The 24,069-nt window shown below is 43.1% G+C and overlaps 1 protein-coding gene across 2 annotated transcripts in view; it reads right to left on the reverse strand.

Annotated features, from left to right (window-relative positions):
• Positions 1-24,069, reverse strand: part of LOC148019319 (serine/threonine-protein kinase BSK1-like) — a 61,773-nt gene that overhangs the window by 11,110 nt on the left and 26,594 nt on the right. For both annotated transcript variants that reach the window (XR_015687571.1, XM_087660923.1), the window contains exons 4-6: positions 6,115-6,248; positions 5,388-5,493; positions 3,407-3,492 (exon numbers count right to left, since the gene is read on the reverse strand). Coding sequence is in view for 1 of the 2 variants with exons in the window: in XM_087660923.1 (XP_087517049.1) it covers positions 3,407-3,492; positions 5,388-5,493; positions 6,115-6,248 (326 nt within the window). In the remaining variant the exon portion in view is untranslated. The remainder of the gene's footprint in view (positions 1-3,406; positions 3,493-5,387; positions 5,494-6,114; positions 6,249-24,069) is intronic.

The following is a 24,069-nucleotide window of genomic DNA, read 5'->3' on the forward strand; positions in this document are numbered from 1 at the left end:
TTGTTGCCTGCACACTCCGTCTCTATCACCGTCACCATCATAGGTGTTGTGGCCTATCATCATTATTCAGCCTTATCCGGTGCCCTCACTCGTGCGTTGGGGTGGGTGCAAGGTTTGATCAATCCTCATTGTATTCAGCTTTCCTTCATTGTTCGATTAAGAATTCTTCTCTCCTTTTCTCTCCGTGTTAGTGATTCTCTTCCATTGTGCACTCTCACAGGTTCAGGGCCCTTTCTTCAATTCCTTTCTAGTTCTAAGAAAGACATGGGTTTGACATACAGAGCAACCCTAGGAGGTAGCCACTGATGTCCCAAAAAAGTGGGTGGGTGATAATGTGGCAAATGGACTTGCAGGAATAACAAGCATCTTTCCAAGCACTACTTTCTCAAACCTTTGTCCAATGGTACTCTAGCTACCAGAACATAGCAAAGGATGAAGTAGGCATCCAAATCCTAAACAAAATTCCTTCTATTGCAATGTAATGTTTCCCCAAAACAATGGATGACTAAGTCCCTGACAAAGGGAAGTTGAGAAATGGTAGGATTTGTGGCGAGGAACACAGAGTGTATCGCAAACATTGTGACAAAGAAAACTCAAAAAACACAAAAAAAGAATGATGAATACCGAATCATACTGAATGAATCATGTTGATACAATGGAGCTAAGGTCAAAGTGATTGCACTATCTTGGCTGATCAAGGGCTCATCAAATGGCAACACCAAGAAGGGATATACACCCTAAAGGGAGCTAAACACATTCTTTCAAGCCGAGGTACCAAGGACGAGGAAAAGAGTTGCTCTATGGCAGGAGCAAAACATAATCCTCCAAGGAGTGGAATAATAGACACTGACATGCTGAAATATCTTCAAGATGATGGCTACTATCAAGGAGACTGTCACGAGATGTGAAATTTTTGAGACATTTTGCTTTTGCTAGTAACATTTGATTAATTTAATAATCAAATGTACAATGTTGTATTTGGAGTTGATGATGTAAAGAATACCTTTTGAATGAAGTCGCCTGTTCGTATGATATCATGATCAACTGGACAAAACCACAAACTAGGATATCTATCAAGATAGGTGTGTGGACAGCAGTGGTAGAGGGCTGAGGCTGAAAGTGTGATGGAGTGAATGAACTGAGAAAGAATGAATAAGATGGAGTGACGATGGATGTGTGGACAAAATACTCATGCCCTATTTATAGACACATGAGTCATTGAACAGTCTAGGTGGCTCCTAGGTTGTCTTAGGTGGCACTCCAGTGCCTTGACATGAACAAATAATACAAATAAGGCCATTTTGGGCTGTAAATGGAGCCCAAAATAGGAATTAGTGTAATACAATACACCTAATGACTTTGGTTGTTCAAAAAGGGGGCATTACAAATACCCTTCCAGAAGTCTTTTTAACTACTCTCTAGTGATATTCCAACTACCAAACCCCAAGAAAGGAGAAGGCAGCAGTGCTAGCAATGTGAACTCCAGTTCACAAGATATCAGCAGCTTCATCAATGAAATCAGTGGTTTGGCTCCTTCAGGAAAAAAGCAGGTATAGTAATGCAGTCTGGCATCCCTTCATAGACTTGAGGAAGCATCCACTGGCAGTCCTTGGATAGAGGAGTGCATCGGAGTTGCACATCTAATATCTGAATATAATTTTCATGCCAAGGCTTTGTACTACTACAATGCATTCCTGAAAGCAAATCTTACACCTTAAAGAGCTTAGGAGGCTAGAACTCCTGTTTGTTTGGAGCATACCAACAGACTAGTCACCCCTTAGCTGAACATTGTGCTTACATCACCTCTTTCAAACAAGCTTTTGAATGCTCTTTAGGCCTTCTTGCAAGGGAAGTGCCCGGAAAGATCAGCCTTCCTAGCCCTCTTTAATACACTTTCAGACCCATCCATCAAAAATCATAAAGTCCTTCTAGCTTTCAGGGATGTGCAACAGCTTTGGAAAGGGATGCTAATCCCAAATTCAAGAATTACTCTCAGTTTCTAGAGTTGGGTACAACTAAAAGTTGAAGCGAGCATTTCTTAAATGGAAAGGAATGATGTGGCATTTCTTGTTGAGACCTGAAGTAGATCGTGCATTTTAATGAGTGATCCCAAAAGCTACATAATACATATTTGATGTAGATCAATCACAGATGATGAAAAGTATATTGAGTCATGAAAGTTTTATGTCCTTGCACCTGTGGTGGTGATAATGTTGTGATCATATAAGCTCACCTTGATTTAAGGAGAATGAAGGTGATTGGGAAGGTGGAAACGAGATTATGGAAGTGTGGTTTAAGGCATACTAGTCAGACGTCGTTGCTTCTTCCATCTAATTAGATATCAAAAACCATGTTGTACTTTTGTTGGCTCTGTAGGAAATGAGGCTTTAGATTTGTTACCATATGAATCCTGCAAAGGCATTGATCCAATGTCGGGTCTATGTGGACAATGTAGGGAGGTCTCTCACCTTGCATCATGGAGAAAGAACGTGAGTCATGTAAGGTGGGATCACAAGCATGGAAGTGTGGGAAGATGTGATCTTGATATGACATCAAGATCACCATGGAAGGTGTATACAGGACCGAACTGATTGGTTGACGTTGTAAAACTTTTAAGATTGAGAAGACTAAATAGGTGTGGCCCAATCCTAATCGGGAAGAGACTGTGAACGTTCAAAGTCCACAGATGTACCATTCTCTGACCGCCCCATGTGGGAAACAGGTAAAGCCTCAATATTCAAGCCACTCAGCCAGTCCATTATACAGAACCAAGTTAGCTGCTCAACACCCAGAAGGTGCTGTTGGCTGCACAGCATCCAACAAAAGGAAAGGTGTATCAATACTTTTTCCTATATCAGTGATGATTGACTATACCAATAGACTAATCTACCATATTACTTCCAATATTGAAGTCTGGGATATTTTGACACATTCAGGACCCGATGACTGAGAGGATACATAGAGTTGCAGGAATGAAATTTTACCCATGCAGCATTACATACGTACAGCATTTCCAAACCAAGCTGACGGATAAAGCAGTGAGAATAGTTACATTAGAAATGGTTGTTTGAGCAACTGAAAATGCTCACATTTAACAACAAGACAAACACACAAATAAATTGTTCTGCTCAAGCAACTTTGCACAAGTACTCTATAAATCTCTCTTCAGATTTGCAAACTATCACTTTCCCACACCAAGTATATGGCAAAACAACACCAAAATCAAGCATAGATAATTTTTGAACCAAAAAAAAAGTAACAATGATTGAAAGGATGTGGAAAAGCACTGAAACTATAACTATCACAGACATGCAACTTACAGAATCAGCTACATAAATGGGCTAGAATTTTGCTCCACATGCAGGATTGTTACTAATGTCATAAGACTCAAGCTTCCTGAACTTACATGACTTGGAGGAATATGTTTTCCACTCAACAGATCCAGTAGAACAGTACCAAAGCTGAAGATGACACTTTCAGGAGTAACCCTACCTGCAAACCCACGCTTGCACCATTAAGTTGCAATTGTAAAGCATTTTGTTTCTCAGCAATAACTAGCAGATGCTCCATAAAACACATGAAATCCCAACAGATACATTTATCCTGAAGTTGTTTGTTGATGGACATTACACTTTCTAAAGAGATGGCAAAGTAGACAGTACGAGTGGTCTTACGAGGAGTTTAAGACTGTACAGCATACCTACCAGCAAGAGAGAGAACTTTATTCAGAATACTATATTTCGAACAAAGTATAGACACCCTGAATGGGGAACCGTGCGGGCCGGGATGGGCATATGAAAAATAGTTAAAATTAATGATTTCTCATTATTCTGAAGTGAACACATAAAAAGCATACAAAGACACTTCAAAATGATCCCTTGGCATGGGGGGGCAGTGTGTGTGTCTCACTTTAAAGACCATATCACACACTAGAAAAAAAAAATATGAACAGTGCATTTTTCTGGGCGCACACACACATACACAGAGCACTCTGTGTGTGTGTGTGTGTGTGTGTGTGTGTGTGTGCGTGTGTGTGTGTGTAACTGCAGCAAACAGCCAGGAAATGAGAATGAAAAGAGATGCTGTAAGGGCCAGAAAAGGCAGAAAATCACCCATTCCTACAAGGGGAATGGGACAGGAATGTTCCTAACAAGAAACGCATGTTGGGAAGGATAGCAAGAACAAGGTTGTCACATTTGATGGCATTCGATTAGTATTGTCCAATAATAGTATAGTACTAATTGGACTAATAAATTTTGGACCTATGTCCAATGAAAAATATTGTACACATAATTTTAATGCCTATACTTAATGTTGGGACTCAAAGAGACTTTATACCAGGAGTTTACATATTAACAGCTTGAGGATAAAGAGGATGGCCAATGGAGAGCTTGAAAGTGGAGTTAGGGTGGAGATATGGTGAAGGAGAGCTTGAGGGAGTGGGGTTAGAGAGCTTGACGACAGAGTGTTTGGCAATCGAGAGCTTGAAAGTTGAGCTTGAAATTAGAGAGAGAGAGAGAGAGAGAGAGAGAGAGAACATATTGCTAGAGGTGTGTTGTGGAGAAGAAGCCTAAACACCACCTACAATTTACCCCAAAAGTAACCCCAAATGGTCACAAATAGGTGCTTTGAAACAGTCAGACAGTTGCCATCGGATGCCATCGGATGTGTCATACTGGATAGGACGGATCAGACAAGTTGATCCATCCGTCTGACGTGGACAACTAGGAGTAAGAATGTTCCACCATTTAGGAATGCATTCCCCATTCCTATCCATTTCAAAACGGCATTCACCATTCCTGGCTATCATTCCCCCATTCCATGTTGCTAGAAGATGGACTCTGATTAAGAGGAGTTGTAGCATATGATAGCTGGAACATCAATCAAGAGGTTTGGAGATTGGACCATGAGGCAACTGGGTCATGACATCAAACAAGATTTATAAATATTACAACAGACTGCCTGCTGAGAACAGACAAACCCTAGCAGGAGACTATAAATGGACTATCGCAAACTCAATTCACTAGATCGGCTGTGTGATGTGCAGTATCTGAAAAGCCCTAAAACATTTGTGTTCAACTGTAGACTTGAATATAAACCTAAAGAACAATATTAAGATGCTCAGGGCAACTTCTTACTAGATTTTGCATTCACTCATACACATTCGTATAAGACATGCTTCACCATTTCCACGTGTCTTATGTGGACGTGGATACATGATTCAGGTGGGTCTAAAGAACAATTAAGATGCCAAGGGGAGATTCTCAATCACGCTGTGCATTCATTCATATGCATTCATATGAGAGATGATTGAGATATGGACATTGTCTAAAAACTTTTAGGAATTCTCATTAAAGCATGCTAAAATTCTGGAAGAGTTATGGTACCAGTTCTTAAATACTCAGGAGGTGTGTAAGCAAGATTGGTACTGTAGCTCCTCCCATCTCTACTGTTTTTCATCAGCCCAAAGCATGAAAGCCGTGGATTGCCATCCTGCCAATGAATACCTCAAGAATATCAAATATTTAAAAAAATGCTAATCTGTTGTCCCTTCGTGACAGCCCTACAAGTTAATAGAGGACTAAATAGATTTCTTCAATATACTCTTCTCTGAAATAAAAGCAATTTCAAGAATGCATAAAGAAACAACCTTTGAAGTTTGAGACTTAAACACGTTGCAACATTAGACATTCCTTACTGCTCCATATACATGAAAAAAGACCCAAAAACCTAATTTTTATGGTAGATACAATTTTGCCTCAATCCTCAAAGTTACTGACAAACACCATCCTAAATCATTCGTGTTGAATCTTCAGCAGCATTTATATTCAATGAAGGTCAACAGTATCTGAGCATATAGATGAGAACCGTGCAAGTTCAGCGTGTTCCCCTTTGCATACACCACACTTTTGGATGTTCCCTTTTCTTCATGCCCATGTCCATATGTAAAGCTACACTGGTATTAACAACTCAAGTGGTGTCCTTGTTTTATGATTGAAAAAATGCTACTGAATAATATTTTCTGTAGTGGCTCATGGATGAACCAAAAATAGCAGAAACCCACATACAACAAATGACTTTGCAGAAGAGTGTAGAAAAGAACAAAAATTCCACCTGATCGAATAACACACGGTAAGCATTTAAGTCATGATATAAAGGGCGACCGTTGTTACTACAATGCTCCAACGCTTGAGCAATATAAAAAGCCACCCTTAACCGCATTGCCCACTCGATTGGACGCTGATCCCCTGCATATTTGTGGAGAAAGAGAACCAAAACCTTAAACATGTTATTAAAGCAGCAACTTGGAAAAGTGAGATTTTACCAACATGTGATTTTCTACCAAAAATACCATAAACGTAATTATTCAACAAATTGTGAACTGTCAATGAAAGTTTCCGGGCAAGGGTTCCCCAAGGAATAGCTGCATTATACACATGCAAAATGCCACAGTGCCTCACAAGTGATGATCGTATTCACAACGCTTACAGAAAGCCAATACAGTCTCAGATAAGCCAACTAACTGTGCCTACAAAATAATTGGCAGCACTAATGCCCATCAAGTCTTTTGAACCTTCTGCTGCCCTACAAGATGTCTGAGGTTGCTAATGTCTACTATCTACTCCACACCTCTCAAATATAAGCAACATCAATAGGAGCACATGCCATGCTCTACATAATGGCTGCTCATGCTTATTCATAGTTTTATCCTTCTCCATCCCCATCATGTACTGAAGGCCTCATGTAGGTGGCTAAAGTTGCCAATACAAGAAACATGAATAGGAGCACATGGCATGCTCTACATAATTGTTGTTCATGCCTATTCGCAACCGTATCCTCCTCCATCCCCACCATGTGTTCAAGGCCTCATGTAGGTGTCTAGAATTGCCAATGTCACGAGGACGTGAAATTTTTTAGATTCTTTGCTCTTGCTAGTAACATTCAATTAATTTAATAATCAAATGTGCAATGTTGTAAGGCACATGTGATGCACATGGCAGTTATTTCATGGTAACAAGCCAAGGACCCCAAGGAAGCAATGGGTGTCAAATGCAAAAGTTGTGACAAGTTATGCCAGCTAAGTTTTGGGTGTCAGTTTGGCCCTAGAGACTAGGCACTAATTAATTAATTTGTTTCTATCCAAGGGTCAATTAAGGTCGGGGACCACTTGGGGTTGCAAATGGCCTAGCCAATTAAGTTGTAGATGGGCATATCTAATTTTGGGCAAGGTCAGAAGGGCCGAAATTAATTTTCAGAATTAATTAATTGGCTGGAAATTCCTGGAAAGTGGGATTAGAAGGCTGCCACTTGGCAAAAATACCCATGCAATGCAGGAGAAGGCTTTTTGGGGGTTGTAGAGTCCATTCAGTGGGTTCAGCCTATGGGAGCGAGAGAGAGAGAATGTGTTGCTGATCAGTTTTCAGGGCAATAAACAACCATTTGCTGCAGGAGACAGCAGCCAAGAGCTAGCAGGAAGCAAGCAACAACAGATTGAGGCTCATCTAGAGCTGCCAACAACATTTGTGGTTGGCAACAGTATCCTAGAGACTCCATGCAGTAGATGACAGCATTTAATACTGATCAGGGCAGGCAGCAGGCACATTTAGGAGTTTCCCACATGGAAACTCTGAAATTTCTCTCCTCACCATTCTCTCACCTTCTCCAATCCATTCTCTAAGTATCTCAGCATTTCTCAGCTAGATGCCAGCAATTACAGGCATTGTACACTAGAATCAGCAGCTGGAATTCAAGGGATTGCCAAGGATTTCAGATGCCAACCCAGCCCAATTGATTTGGGCAGGATTTGGCCAGTTAAGGGTCCAAATTGTACAAATCTTGGGTGAAGATCAAGGGGCAAATTGCCCGAAAGACTAGCTGGTCGGTTGTGACAGCAAGGGGCAGGGGAAATTAAGAAATCTCAATTTGTACTCCATCCAATAGAGATACAAGTTAAAGAAATACTGCAAAGTGTTGGGTATTTGACTCACGCCTCACTTACGCCTATGCTCATATGGGAGTGTCGGTGATCAGTAGGACACTAGGGCACTTTTTACTCTCGGTAGGAGAGGTTTTTTCCCCCAGACTTATAGTCATATTGTCGTATGTGCTTATGTTACACACTTATGGGCACTTAGTGTGTGTCGGGTGTGAACACCCCCTACAACCCTAACGTTTAAGGGTTGTACTTTGTACTTTCTGGTTACACTCTTTCAGTCTATTCTCTTGGGTGTCGTGCTTCACTCTGTCTCTCTTACTCTCACACTGTCTACTGAACTCTGAGCTGCACCTCGATCCTTCGATCTCACATTTGGTATCAGAGCAATCTGCAATCTGCAGACTGAAGCTCCCACTGTTTGCAGCCCCCGTCAGTTTCACCCTGTACCTGTGCACTGCCACTGCACCTACAGGAGCCGCCATCTCAGCCAATCGTATCCTCAGCCCTGCGTCTGCTCAGCATGCACAGGGCGCTCGTCAGTCGCCAGCAGGCCTAGGCGTCGTCTGCCTCCAGCTCGTCTGCCTGTGGTGCGCTGCCTGTCTCCAGCGCTAACTGTCGCCAGCCCCGCCTGATCCAGCTGGGAAGCTCCGCCAGCTCCGCCTAACTGTGGCGCGACACCAGCTCCAGTGCCGCCTGTCTAAATAGCCACCTGCTTGTGGCCGCCTGCCTTCGGCACGTCAGCAGCCCGCCCGACACCGTCAGCCTACAGTCCACGTTAGCAACCTGCGTCCTGTTCGCTCGCTCCAACAGCCTGACGACTTCCGTTTGACCAGTGACCTGCCACACTGCCCCGTCCGCCTGCAATCCACATCAAGTAATTTAGAAAATAATTTTTAAAAAAAATATTGTTTTATTTTAGTCCAGAATCAATTTCTGGCAAAGAAGGTTCATACGCAGCAGGGACCGCATACACGATACAGGTGTGGGATAAATTTGATGCAAATTTTTGGATTGGTTCATCAAAAATTTTGAGGCTTTTGTGTATTTTGAGGACTGTTTTGACAGAAATTTTGGCAAAAATTTTGGGGATTTTGATATCAGTGTTGCTGAGCACTGTTTGCACCTTGGGAAGCGTGCATTAAAAGACAGTTTTTGACAGAGTACGCCCTTGCACATTAATTGCAGAAGTCTGTTTGCTGCAATTTCTAGAAATTTGCAGATTTCCAGTCCTTACTGCTTTGACATTGCTCATTTGTCTTTGGAAATTTGTCATCATGGCAAATCAGGGAGGTGATGTCTTTACGTATGTATCCAAGGAAGACAGATTGGACAGAAACAATTACTCGCTATGGTCATTCATCATGAAGAATGTATTAGTGGCCAAGAATTTATGGGATTATGTCAGTGGAGAGGAGTCTCGACCGGGAGTTGTAGCTCCCGTTACTCCTCCTCCTCAAGGCACACGTGGACAACGGGGACCTCAGCCCGCTCCACCTCAGCCACTTCCTCCAAGAACTGCAGCTCAAAAAGCTTGGGATACACGTGATGCACAGGCCTTGTCGCTGATTGCTCTGGCAGTTCAGCGGTCCATCATCCCTCACATTCGTTCAGCATCTTCTTCACAAGATGCATGGTTGACTTTGGAGCATATGTTTGCAGGAAAGAATGAGACTCGGATCTCTTTCTTGAAGAAAGAGTTGAAGACTTTGAAGATGAATGAGGGTGATTCTATGCAGGATCACTTGAATAAGATTCAGGACTTGAGGGAGCAGCTCATGAATGTAGATGAGTACTTTTCGGATGCAGAGTTGATATCCACCACCTTGAATTCCTTACCTCCTTCGTACTTCTCTTTTCATATTGCATTGAACCTCACCATAAGGATTGCCGAGCACCCACTCACTTTTATTCAGCTGGTTAGTTTGCTTCTAGAGGAGGAGCAAACAAGGAAAAATAGTGGTGTGGATGCTATAGTCTCTGAGCAGGCTTTTGTGGCAAGACAGAAAGGCAAAAACAGCAAGGTGAAAAATGCTTCACAGAGTTTTGGCACTTCGGGCACATCGCAGAATCAGACACAAGGGGGGACGCAAGCTAAAAAAGGAAAATGTCATTATTGCAAGAAGCCAGGCCACTATATCACTGAGTGCAGGAAGCGCATTGCCAAAGAGAAGAAGAAGGAGTCAGGAATGTCTATTTCTACTACTCCTTCCACTGCTAGTGAGTCCGCGTCCTTTGTTGTGGACAGGGACTATTGTTTTTACACTTGCAATTATGACATCTCTTGGGCCGATAGAGCACTTAGCTCTACAGAGGATGCTGACACTTGGTTCTTTGACAGTGGTGCTTCTAGACATATTACATCTCGCAGAGATCTGTTTGTCTCAGTTCGTGCACCTCCCGTTGGGAAATCTGTACAGTGTGCCAATAATGCATCATACCCTGTTTGTGGTATTGGGGAGATTCAACTCACAGCCATTGATGGCTCTATTCTCCGCCTGCAAGATGCTTTGTTTGTGCCTGGAATCAAGAAGAATTGGCTTTCTATTTCTTCTTTGGCACGTTGTGGTTTCCAGGTCACATTTGATGATGACCGTTGCATGGTTAGAGATAAAGAACGCATGACTTTGGTCTTGACAGGATCTTTGTGTCATGGTTTATATGAGTTGGATGCTCTTTCAGTAGATCAGTCGGAATATTTGACATCCACTCTTACTCCTATGATACAGGCGGAGTTATGGCATGCTCGTTTGGGGCATGTAAACTTTGGCAGCTTGACGCTTTTGCAGCGTACTCAGATGCTGGATGGCTTGCCTCTCTGGGAGAGACCTCCTGAGCACTTATGCGAGGGATGCATTTCGGGGAAAATGCATCGTTTCTCATTTCCCCGTGATGTTGCTTTCAAAGCAACAACCAGATTGCAGTTGGTGCATTCAGATGTCTGTGGGCCTATACAAACCATGTCATTGGGCGGTTGTTATTATTTTGTGACATTCATTGATGACTTTACACGTTTTTGCTGGGTCTATTGTTTGAAAAAGAAGTCAAAAGTGTATGATGCATTTTTGGCTTTCAGTGCACTTGTTGAAAATCAATCTGGATGCAAATTTAAGACTCTCCGTTCGGACCGAGGGGGGGAATACATGTCCTCTATGCTAAATTCTTTTTTGAAGCAAAAAGGCATAGTCCATCAGTACACTTCTGCCTATACTCCACAGCAGAATGGGGTAGCAGAGAGGAAGAATCGGTCACTCGTGGAGATGGCCAGATGTATGCTGAAGGCAAAGAGCTTGCCTCATAGTTTTTGGATGGAAGCAGTCATGTGTGCTTGCCATATTTTGAACACATGCCCTACCAAAGCCTTGAAGACCATCACACCTTTTGAGGCTTGGAACAGCCGTAAACCTTCTGTTGGTCACTTTCGTACCTTTGGGTGTCTTTCCTATGCCCATATTCCACAGGTACTTAGAAAAAAGTTGGACAACAAGGCTGTTAAGTGCATTTTTATGGGATATAGCAATGAGAGCAAAGGCTACAGACTCTATGATCCCGTTACAAAGAAGGTTTTTGTCAGCAGGGATGTTGTTTTTGATGAAAAATCAGAATTATCCTTGGCTGGTTTGGACACATATCAGGCTGCCCGTGATGTTTTTGAAGGGCTGCTGCCCATTACTTTTTGTGATTCAGTTGAAGCTTCAAAAAATGAACCTAATGTTCAGCCAGCTGCTCCTATGGAAAGTGCAGAAATTCAGCCATTGGCTGATCGGAACATTCAGCATAATGCTGAAACTGAAATTCAGCAAGAGCTTGCACACAGTCAGGAAGCTAGACAGTTACCTAGATGGTATTTGCAGACTATGCAAGATAGTCCTTTGGATGCACCCATGGCTGGTCGTACTAGAAGGCAAACTCGTTTGCATGATTCAGCATATACCATGGAGTTTGTTATGGCAGCAAGTACTTTTGATAATGAAGAGCCTGAATGTTATGAGGATGCACAACACAGTGTGCATTGGATGGCAGCAATGCAAGCTGAATTAGATTCTATTACTAAGAATCAAACTTGGGATTTGGTGTCTTTGCCATTTGGGAAGAAAGCCATTGGAACGAAATGGGTCTACAAACTGAAAAGGAAAGCAGATGGATCCATTGATAAATACAAGGCACGGCTTGTAGCTAAAGGCTACGCACAGAAAAAGGGCATTGACTACGAGGAGACATTTGCTCCTACTTCCCGTATGACGACCATCAGGTCTATGATTGCTTTGGCTGCACATTATGGTTGGACAGTGCGTCAGCTAGATATCAAGACTGCATTTTTACATGGAGAACTTCAGGAGGAAGTTTATGTACAGCAGCCCATTGGTTTTGCAATTGAAGGCTCAGAACATTTGGTATGCAAGCTCAAAAAGGCACTATATGGTTTGAAACAAGCTCCTAGAGCTTCGAATGCAAAAATAGATGCTTTCTTGCTTGGTCAGGGGTTTCTAAACAGCTCATCTAAGTCTACCCTTTACGTAAGTAAAGAAGGGGGATCTATGCTGATTATATGTCTTTATGTTGATGACCTTTTGCTCACTGGAACACATGCTGATCAGATTTCAGCATTCAAACAAAATTTGCAGCAAACTTTTGACATGTCTGACTTGGGAGTTTTGCATTACTACTTGGGCATCCAGTTCCTGGACTGAAACTGTCATTATATGATGATAGTGATTTGTTTGATATACATACATATGCTCTTGCAGTTGGATGTCTTATCTATCTATGCAACACTAGGCCGGACATACAGTTTACAATTTCAGCTTTGAGCAGGTATATGCATCAGCCACGTATGTCACATTGGCAAGCTGTCAAGCGTGTTTTTCGTTACTTGCAGGATACTCGATCTCTTGGGTTGCTTTATGCCAAGGGGGGACAACTGCAGTTACATGCTTACAGTGATTCTGATTGTGCTGGCGATTATGATACACGTCACTCCACTAGTGGCAATTGTTTCTTTCTTGGCTCTTCTTGCATTTCTTGGCTTAGCAAGAAACAATCCACTGTTGCCACATTGTCATGTGAAGCTGAATACAAGGCAGCTTTCACTACCACAGTTGAATGCATATGGCTTAGATGCTTACTAGCTGATCTGGATGTATCTATTACGGAGCCTACTCCTTTGTTCACTGACAGTCAGAGTGCCATTGCAGTGGCACGGAACCCAGTGTTTCATGCTCGCACGAAACACATTGAGATCCATTATCACTTTGTCAGAGAGAGGCTACATGCAAGTGATATCAGCCTTGTCTATTGTCCTACCACCAGTAATGTGGCAGACATCTTCACCAAAGCTCTTCCTCGTGACAAATTTGAAGCATTTCGCGATGCTTTAAATTTGATATCCTTTGGTGGCGGATGATCCTTCTACTCTTGATCACTCTTCACTCCAAGGGGGTTTGTTGGGTATTTGACTCACGCCTCACTTACGCCTACGCTCATATGGGAGTGTCGGTGATCAGTAGGACACTAGGGCACTTTTTACTCTCGATAGGAGAGGTTTTTTTCCCCATACTTATAGTCTTATTGTCGTATGTCCTTATGTTACACACTTATGGGCACTTAGTGTGTGTCGGGTGTGAACACCCCCTACAACCCTAAGGTTTAAGGGTTGTACTTTGTACTTTCTGGTTACACCCTTTCAGTCTATTCTCTTGGGTGTCGTGCTTCACTCTATCTCTCTTACTCTCACATTGTCTACTGAACTCTGAGCTACACCTCGATCCTTCGATCTCACACAAAGGGCACCCAATTTCGGGGCCAACAAGGTGTCCAATGTCCAAGAACATTATGGTAAAGTGTGTATTTCAGTTTTATCGAATTTATTAATTGTTCTACTTAAGTGCTTGATCAGGTTTTAACGCCTTCTCTGAGAAGGAAGGCTGGCTTCATAGTTCCAAGAGAGAGACTATATCCAAAGTTATGTATGAGATACTATAGGCCCTCCCAGGTGTTAGAGAGGATCAATGATGTTGCATATTGGCTAAAATTACCTCCACGTTGGTGGATACACAATGCCTTTCATATCAGTTTGTTGAAGCGCCTGCTGATGGTTATTGAGCTAAAACATGCTTTACAACTGATTAACATTTTTTAACAGCCCCAAAACACGCTTAATTAATGAAAAAAGAAAATTTGGTGCATGGTTCCCCAAAACCCTAATTTTTGGGGCACCCTTCAACATCTATGAATAGACAAGTTGCCCATCATTCAGCCTCATCTCTTCCGCGCAAGTTTCTTACCCTTGTGTGCAGATCTCAGCCATCAGTCTCCCACCACATAGCCGGCCAGCCTTCACAACTGCTGCCATCACCCCATCTACCCCTCTACTGGGCGTCCTACTACTACGTTTTACTGTTGCATTTTACTGTGGCATTCTACTATTATGTTTTATTGCTTCGTCCACATCGTCCGTGAGATTCAAGCACTTGTTGCATGAAGTTTGATCAAGGGGTAAAATTTGACCCGTTAAAACGAGTCTTATCAGCGAATGCATTTTTGGCCGTCGCAACAGGAGTGTTAGTGTTAGGAGATGGAGGTGTATAATGGGGATAGGGTGAATAGGGGGGGATACAACGGGGAAGCGGAGTACATTGAGGAAGGAATCCTAGAGTGCCCACCATGCATACAAGAAGTGTACAGCACAACGGATCCAAATGTGGGCAAGGGCCGATTGGGTATAGGCATGGGAATTGCCTGTGGAGCCCAAGGTGGAGATATAGGGACACGCGAAGAAAATGATGGAAATCCCTACGTAGGAGTGACCCAAGGGATATGTGACAACAATCCATAAGCAGAGGATGGATAGCCTTGCGTCTGAAAGGTTGTGTGGGAAATTTGTGAGTGTTTAAGGTTAGTGAGAGGGATGCCCATCATGGCCATCCCAAAGTGGAAGGATGTGGTAAAGGGGGGTAGGTGGAAGGCACAATGTTAAGGGTGGCATTTCCCCTAATGATGCACTAAGAGGTAGAGTGAATGGAGGGTAAGTAGATAGTGGAATGAAGAAAGAGAAAGTGTTAGGAGTGGAGATGGAAGATACAATCCCTAGTATGCTTTGAGCAGAAGTGGAACGCACTCCAAGATTTTGGAATGAAGATGTGAGTAGATCAATATGTGGAGAAGATAATGGTGGGATGGGAGGGGGTTGGTAAATGTCATTTACTTGCTCAAATGAAACAGAGGATAGATGTATACGTGATGAAGGGTATTTGCTTCGAGAGCCTCTTCTATTAAAGTTAATTGAAAACCATCCGGATCTTGCACAATAAAAGAAGAAACAGGATAGGGTTTTGGCTCATATGACTCAAAAGGGTTATGTGAACTTGACACAAGGCTTGACTGAGATAAAGGAGATGGATCGCCAGGTGCGCCGAATGTCATGGCCGCTCCAAGATCAGAGAGATGGCTAGTCTCACCAATTGGTCAAAATAAGCAGCAGTGCAAAGAGACAGCCATCCGGATCTTGCACAATAAAAGAAGAAACAGGATAGGGTCTTGGCTCATATAACTCAAAAGGGTTATGTGAACTTGACACAAGGCTTGACTGAGATAAAGGAGATGGATCGCCAGGTGCGCCGAATGTCATGGCCGCTCCAAGATCAGAGAGATGGCTAGTCTCACCAATTGGTCAAAATAAGCAGCAGTGCAGAGAGACAGTAGGGTTTGTAGGGAGTAACACAGAGCGCAACACTGAGAGAGGAAAAACTCAGAAACACAAGAATACTTTGATGATGAATTGAATCATGCTATGAGAAGAAAAGCTGATACAACGGCACCGAAGCTCAAAAGATAACAACACTGTCCTATTTGAATCAGACGGTAGCACGTGTGGGACTTAGTGGAGTGGACTATGGAGCCAAAGTAAAGGAAGGTATCGAACAATCACTCTCTTGAAGGAGTGGACTACTAAGGGAATGATAGCAAACAATCATTGTCTCTCGGGGGAGTGGATTGCAGAACCGTGGGTTGTCGAGGTGGCGTTTCTAAAACCCTAGAAAAAGTAGAAGCAACCTCCGTAGTGCATTGCGGCATTTGTGAGAAGGCCATGGTACCAATCGATCCCCCTAGGGCTCGAAAGGGCTTAGTGTGCATTGAAGGTGTCTTATTGCCTTGGGCATAAGATTTTGAAAGCCGACGCAGAATAAACTCTTTGGCCCAGAAGGGAGAGATGGCACAACAAGTGCCTAGGGGTAGACACATATACTCTGGCAGGGTAGGGTGCAAAGGTCCATGGCAACAAGTATCGGTGGGATTTCTGGTGATGTTGGAAGAGGAGCACCCAGTGGTTTGTCCATCTGCCTATGGAGAAATCATAGCACTGGAATGTTAACCTATAAAAGGGTGGGTGGGTGGGTGCGAGAGGAAGAGAAGGATATGTTTGTCTCGTGGTGATGCAACGGAAATGAAGGGGGAAACCAGTAGATGATGCCGAACTCGCAACCAATCTTTGACTTCTCTAATGAACAAGTTCTTTAGCTCTCTAAGCTCCTGCACTCTGATACCATGTCAAAATAACATGTATGCTCTAATACCATGTCAAAATAAGCGACACTGCAAAGAGGCAGTAGGGTGGTGTGAGGGTAGTGGAAGGGGTTGGTGAGAGAAGGGAAGTGGTGGTGATCGAAGAAGGTGGTGAAGAATGATTGAAGAGAGAGTGGTGAAGAATGAATGAAGTGACTGCCTATTTATAGGCATAAGTTGTCTAGGGTGGTGCACCACTATGTGGTTGCCCACTGAAAAAGTGGCTTAAATGTGGACTTCAGCCCTTTTTGGGGTTGCCAGTGTGAAACCCTAAATGAAGTGTGTAAATTGAAGAAGTGGGTTTCTCAAAATAGAGGATGGTGACTGTTTTCATCATCTTCCTTGTGCTACGGCACCCTTGTTCCCTTGTATCACATTCACTCCATGAGTCGGAACTTCAACATTCCATTCATCAGAGTTTCTTATCTCTTCTCTTCTCTACTCCATGTTTGCCGAGTTCACTCCGTGTTCCTCCCCGCAAACCCTACTATCTCGCTAGTACGTCATCTTTTGACAGGCACCTACTGAAAACGTAACCAAAATGTGGATACCGGCCCTTTTTAGGGTTGTTAGTGCGAAACCCCCTAAATGAAGTATATAAACTGAACAAGTGGTTTCTCAACAAAGATCTCTTAACTTTGTGCTTGCAAATTTTTCTCTCTTTTGCAAGGTTTTGTATTCGATCTTTCCCCCCCTATTGTACCTTCCCCTATGCATTGCGTGATTTGATCCTCTTTGTACTAGGGTGCTTGGGCAAGTGAGGGACACTATCCAAAGTGGTACCTACTACTGCATGAGCATTCTTCAGCATGTAGCATACTATCCATCCCATTGTGCACAGCACCATTGGACGGATCCTAGTCTATCAAATGCATCTTTCTTGGATATGGCGATGTAGTGAGATGGGCTATCATCTTTGGGATCCATAGGGTAGAAAAGATATCTCTAGCCATGATGTTGTGTTTCATGAGAAAAGGTAGAATAAGTAACTTGAGTAGGTGATCGAGGTACATAGGGTAAACTTTCAAGAGAAGCCTCCTATTACCGTATAGCTAGCCCTAGTCAGATAGCCTGCAATTGTTGTTGATTGATGCATAAGATCATGTTGATGACAAAGAGGATAGGATGTATCCACTTCACAACCAATTTTGTAACACTCTACTACAGCATCATGTCCTTGATCGTTATGAGCCCATTATGAATTATGTCATTGTGATAGAATTTATTTGAGATCCTTACTTATGAGAAGGCTATGCACAGAGTTAACAGTTCATCTTGGGAGTGGCCTATGCTATCCAACTTTGACTCACTGCAAAAGAATCATACTTGGGATTTCACTTCCTTGCCTAATGGAAAACATGCATTGCCATGAAAGTGGGTGTATAAGCTAAAGAGCACCCCAAGTGATCCTAAGCTAGTGGGTAAGCTTATATTGTTTTGTGATATGTTGGTTCTACCATCTCTACTCCCGTCTTCTGGGTCACTATTACTTAATCGGCTACCACCCCTAAAAGTAACTTTTCACCTTTAAAAAAACAAAAATAAATAAAGTTCAATGTGGCTCCATTTGCCTTTATAGGGTTTGGTAGGCCATTGGGCAACCGACGAGCAACCTTTGTCCGATGCCCTATCCTCTTTGGGGTAACTAGTTGAACTCCCTTGGCAAGATAACCATCACCTCTGTAGTCTTGGAAGGCCACTGAGCAACTAACCTGCACCCTTTGCCCAATGCCTTGGCTGTGGGCAACTGATGAGCATCCTTTGTCTGATGCCCTGTCCTCTCTGGGATAACTACTTGGACTCCCTTGGTAAGATAACCATCACCTCTGTAGTCTTGGAAGGCCACTAGACAACTGACGTGCACCCTTTGCTCAATGCCCTAGCTGCTTTGGGGTGGGATGCCTTGGGGTAAACATTGCCGGCCTTCCCTTTTAGGCTCGGCTTTGGGCTTGAAAGGGGGTGTTGCACTAAAACACGCTTTACAGCTGATTTAAATATTTTTTTATAGTCCCAAAACACGCTTAATTAATGAAAAATGCAAATTTTATGCATGGTTCAAGAGAGTTTCAATGATCTCCCAAAACCCTAATTTTTTGCGCGCCCTTCAACATCTATAAATAGGTAGGCTCCCCAACATACAACCTCATCTCTTCTGTGCAAGTTTCTCATCCTTGTGTGCAGATCTCAACCATCCATCTCCCACCACATGGCGGTCCAACCTTCCCGACTACTGCTCCTCTACAGCAACGTCCTACTGCTGCATTTTACTGTCGCATTTTAGTACGGCATTCTACTACTGCGTTTGACTACTTCACCCACATCATCAAATATCATCCTCTGCAATCACCTCAGTCCCCTCACACTTTGGTGATCAGTGTTTGGTGTTTCTCTCACTCCATCACTCCGACTCGTGGTCACAGCACTTGGAATCCATCTCCAGTGGACGTCACTCTACCCTTGAGCATTCAATATACTCTGATATTCATTTAAAGCATTTATTCACTTCAAAATTTCTTCTCTCTGTGTTTGAGTTTTTTAAGTTTTGTGTTTTGCATTTTGCATTTAAGGTTGTCTCTATTTAAATCTTTGTGTTTCAGTCTTGGTCATACATGTGTTTCCTCAATGCAAACCTTAGCATATCTTCACAAGGGTGATATGCCAAAGGATGTATATGCTGAAATTCAACCAAGTTTTACCACCCTCTCCAAGAAGGAAGGCCAGTTTCAGCCAACATGTCTTTTATCTTGTTCCGTGCAATCGGTTTGTGGTTGTGGCAAAATCAGTATTTCATAATCATGTTCAATGGTTAATTTAAATTTGTGGAGGGACCCAAGGAGAAGGGGAAGAAAAGGGGGACCTACCTTTATTTTCTTTTTGTTGTTGAGGAGTAGAAAACAACCAATCTCAACTTGACACATTTGTAGTATAGTGTGATGCATGTGGTAACAGCATTGGGGCTGTTTCAATGCAAGATGGTCGTGTGGTGACCTATGATAGTTGTATTCTCCACAGTGCACAGAAGAATTTGTGAGTTTATAAGAAGGAATTACTTGCTGCAATTCATGCTCTTTCCACATGGAAACACTATCTTCTAGGGCGGATGGTTTTGTACGATACGTTCAATAAGTAAATATGTACAATATGAAACCCACACACAAATTTTGGGAATAAAATATGTTGTTTCATATGTTCGCTAAAAAATACATTAAAATTTGTATACAAAGTCAGTTCCCACACATATAAAATATGAAAGAACAAAGTACGTGCGAGAGGGAGAGGAAGATGTGTGGATGAACATGAGAGACGAAGGCATAGAAACACGAAACAGGGAACGGGAATGGGAAAACGGGAAAGGGAAACGGGGACGTGGGAACAGGAACAGCATTTAAAAAATTAAAGTTCATGAAAAATATTTAATATTTCACTCATAATCCATGTGGACTCTGGAGTGTTAAAACCAAGGTATATAATCCACAAGGACAAATCATTTTAAGTTTTAACTTTAAGATATCATACATCATTCTAAAACTACTCATTAAAAATTGAATTGCAGCTTACAAGGCTCAAGAAGTAAGCTATTCAATTATAAAATGCATAATACATATGCCATAAATGATAAAGCAATTAACAATGAACTAAACTTTAAAGTCTAAGCTGAAAGAACATGTCCATGGTCCCATTGCCAAAAAACTTAAAAGATTACAAATATGAAGTCTAATCTTTGAAAGAACATGCTCATTGCCCCAAAAACGACTACAAATATAAAGTCTAATTTCTAGACTGAGGCAAAATGCGGCATGTCAAAATAGCCCGAAGGGCAACTGCAAGACTACAAGTATAAATATAATATCGGCACGACACAACAGCCCAAGTGTCACACTATCATCAATGATCATAATATCATATACAATGTATATGTGTCATGTATCATGAGACTCATGATAAGTAAACTAAATCAAATATCGTAATCATGATCTGAGGCTGCTCTAGCTACTCCTCAAGTGCTAGCCTCATCATCATGTGTCAAAAGATGACGTACCAGCGAGACAGTAGGATTGGCAGGGAGAAACACGGAGTAAACTCAACAAACATGAAGAAGAGAGGAGAAGAGAGAAGAAACTCTGATGAATGGAATGATGAAGTTCTAAATCATGGAGTGAATCTGATACAAGGGAACAAGGGTGTCGTAGCACAAGGAAGATGATGAAGACAGCCACGAACCACGAACCACGAACCACGAACCACAATGTCCTCCTGAAGGGGTGTGAGGATAGTGGAGAGACTAGAGAGGAGGTGACGGACTGAATGAACCAGCCATGAGGAATGAATGAGAGAGTGGCTTATAAATAGGCACAGTCAGTCTAGGATGGCGCCCCTTTTTGGAGCTGCAAACCCTAAACGCAAACCCAAAATGCAAAACGCAAACTACGAGTGAAGGGTGAAGGGTTTCTCAACACCCCCTCTCAAACCCAAAAAAGGGAACAAGAGAAGAGTGGGGTAGATATGCAATGCTACATGCTGAAGAATGCTCGTGCAACAGGTGCCACTTGAACAGTGTCCCTCATGGGAAAATTGTTCACTTACCCAAGCACCCTAGTACATAGATGATGAAATCATGCAATGCATAGGAGGTAGCGGATCCCTAAGATCCAAGATTTCCACCGAAAAGAGAACCTGTAGTAAAGAACAATAGACAGAGTGAACTAGAGAACCCAAAACTCAACCTCGAGAGAGAAGCCACTAGCTCCGTGTATCCATGCTAGAAGGAATATGAAGGCCTCATCACCAAGTCGCGGCTGAACCTCCGAGGTCGTGATCTAAGTGGTACCTGAAGATCCTGGGTATCAGTAGAAGAGATGACTGGTCGAAGACAGCAACCCCAAGAAAGTAAAGGATGGTGAACAACTTCATGTGGAGTACGTTCCTCCTCTGAGGTCGGAGGTGAAGGGGCCCCCGCTGAAGTTGAAGAAGAAGTAGATACCCCCCCGAGGGCAAAGAAATAACATCCCCCTCTGAAATAGATAGGGAATCCAAAAACTCATGGATCACGAATTCCAAAATGTCTAATGACGAAGGAAGTGCCCCCGGTCATACTGAAGAAGGTGTTTGGGGTGGTGAAGAGCTCCCAGAGGTAGCCTCTCAAACCTAAGTAGTCGAGCGTGGGAAAAGGTGGGGCTCAGAATGAGCAAGAGATGGGCAACAGTCGTCGTCTCTCAATGGAGCGGACTGGATAGCTGAAGAAGAGGAAGCAGTCGAGCATCCACTGTCTCTCGAAGGAGCAGACTGACGAGATGACGGTATCAAACAATCACTGTCTCTCGATGGAGCGGACTACAGATCCGTAGGTCGTGGAAGCCACTGTACCTGAAAATAAGTGGGAGAAGATTGCCGCTTGCATTGCGACGATCTCTAGGAGGTCGTAGCGCCAATCAATCCTCCATGTGCGCGAAAGGACTTAGTATGCATCGGATGCGTCTTATTGCCTTGAGCATAGTACTTTGATAGCCAATGCAAAACGATCTATGTGGCCCAAAAAGGAGAGGTGGTACAAGGAGTGCCTGATTGAAGATACATATACTCCGGGGTGTGGGGAGCAAAGGTCGAAGTCCACAAGCATCGATGGTGTGTCCAGTGATGCCACAGTAGGAGCACCCAATAGTCTAATTATCTGTTGGTAGTGTGCCTTGCTAAAGAAAGAAGAGGTCAGCCACCATGAACCACGAACTGCAATGTCCGCTTCAAGGTGTGTGAGGGCAATGTGAAGCACGAACCGCAATGTCCGCCTCAAGGGGTGGGAGGGTAGTGGAAGGGCTGGAAGTGAGCTGCCAATGGAAGGAGGATGTGACCAGCAATAAAAGGTTGCAACCAGTAGAAAAACGCAAGTGAGGAGGTAGAAAGACTAAAAGGGCAGGTAGAACAGCCTACAAGAAAGAGAAAGACAAAACGCAGGCAGCAAGACTGTGATGACGTGGCAGGCTATACGGCGGTAGGTCTGCACAGGAACAACAGTCGCCTGACTGAAATCAGCTCCAAACTGCATGAAGAGGGCTGGAAATCAAGCGCCAACTGATGGAGACAGCAATGGACAGCTTCGGCTGAGATGTCCTCCGCAAACGGGATGTGGGCAGCAAGCTGAAACACCTGATCCGCAAAAACGAGATTGTTGATGTAGCGAAAGAAAAAGAGAAGTGGATGCCGAACTCGCCACCGGTCTTTGCCTTCACTGGAGTGGAGGATCTTTGCTGCTAGGTGAGCAGATCCAGTTCTGATACCATATCAAAAGATGACATACCAGCGAGACAGTAGGGTTGGCACGGAGGAACACGGAGTGAACTCGGTAAACATGGAGAAGAGAAGAGAAGAGAGAAGAAACTCTAATGAATTGAATGATGAAGTTCTGAATCATGGAGTGAATGTGATACAAGGGAACAAGGGTGCCGTAGCACAAGGAAGATGATGAAGACAGCCACGAACCACGAACCGCAATGTCCTCCTGAAGGGGTGTGAAGGTAGTAGAGAGGCTGGAGAGAAGAGGTAACGAACTGAATGAATCAGCCGTGAGGAATGAATGAGAGAATGGCCTATAAATAGACACAGTCAGTCTAGGATGGCCCCCCTTTTTGGGGCTGCAAACCCTAAAGGCAAAACGCAAACTGTAGGTGAAGGGTGAAGGGTTTCTCAACATCATGTGTACCTTGAATTGCTGAATCTCCCTCAACATCAGCATGTGTCTCCTCTTCTTGCTGCATCTCCCACTCTGTGAATGGATCGGGCTTTGTTGTTATATTGTTACATAACATCCTCAAATTAGCACTAACGAATTTGCCCTCTTCACACCAAGACAATTCCTCTGCTTTGAAGCAATGCGAGCGTATGTACTCCACAATTGCTCCAAACAAGAGGCGCTAACTGACTAACTCAAAATATGGATGGCTAGTTGTTGCAACTCTGGACCATCCAAACCATAGTCCTCCCACCACAAAGCTGCCCCAATCTTACACAACGATCCTCCTATGCATCCCCACAACCAAAAGAACCCCAAAAGGTCCTATAACATGAAAGCTAATCTTTGATTTTTCGTCTAGTGCCATGATCAACCACTAGACGAGACAATATAAGTCTCCATGTATCCATAACCTCAGTATCATTCTCCTAACCCTTGCCCTGGAACTCAAGATCACAACAAGTGCAACTGCATGCATGGGTGAGCTATAGGAGTTCCATCTCGTCACAACTAAATGGCGTATCTCCTCATACGTCTCATCATTTGGTGCCAACTCCTGCAACTTTTCATTTAATGTATCTATATCCTCATATACCTTGCCAATGCAAGGTTGCATAGCATCCATAACCATGAATAAATGCACAATAGGTGATACCATAGCATCTATCTGCTTTACATCATCCCAAAAAGTGGAGTTATTTGCTTTCTCCAAGCATAAGATACATGTAGGAGTATCTACCAATGTTGATGAGGTGAACTAATCACTAAGAAATAACTGCCTCAAGACACCACTGCATTCTCTTAATCTGCGTAGCATCAAGAAGTTAAAGGCAAATCTGGTATCAAAGTA

Source organism: Lygodium microphyllum, chromosome 20 (genome assembly GCF_053477565.2).
Source record: "Lygodium microphyllum isolate KBCC chromosome 20, Lygodium_microphyllum_v1.1.10, whole genome shotgun sequence".
Lineage (NCBI taxonomy): Eukaryota > Viridiplantae > Streptophyta > Polypodiopsida > Schizaeales > Lygodiaceae > Lygodium > Lygodium microphyllum.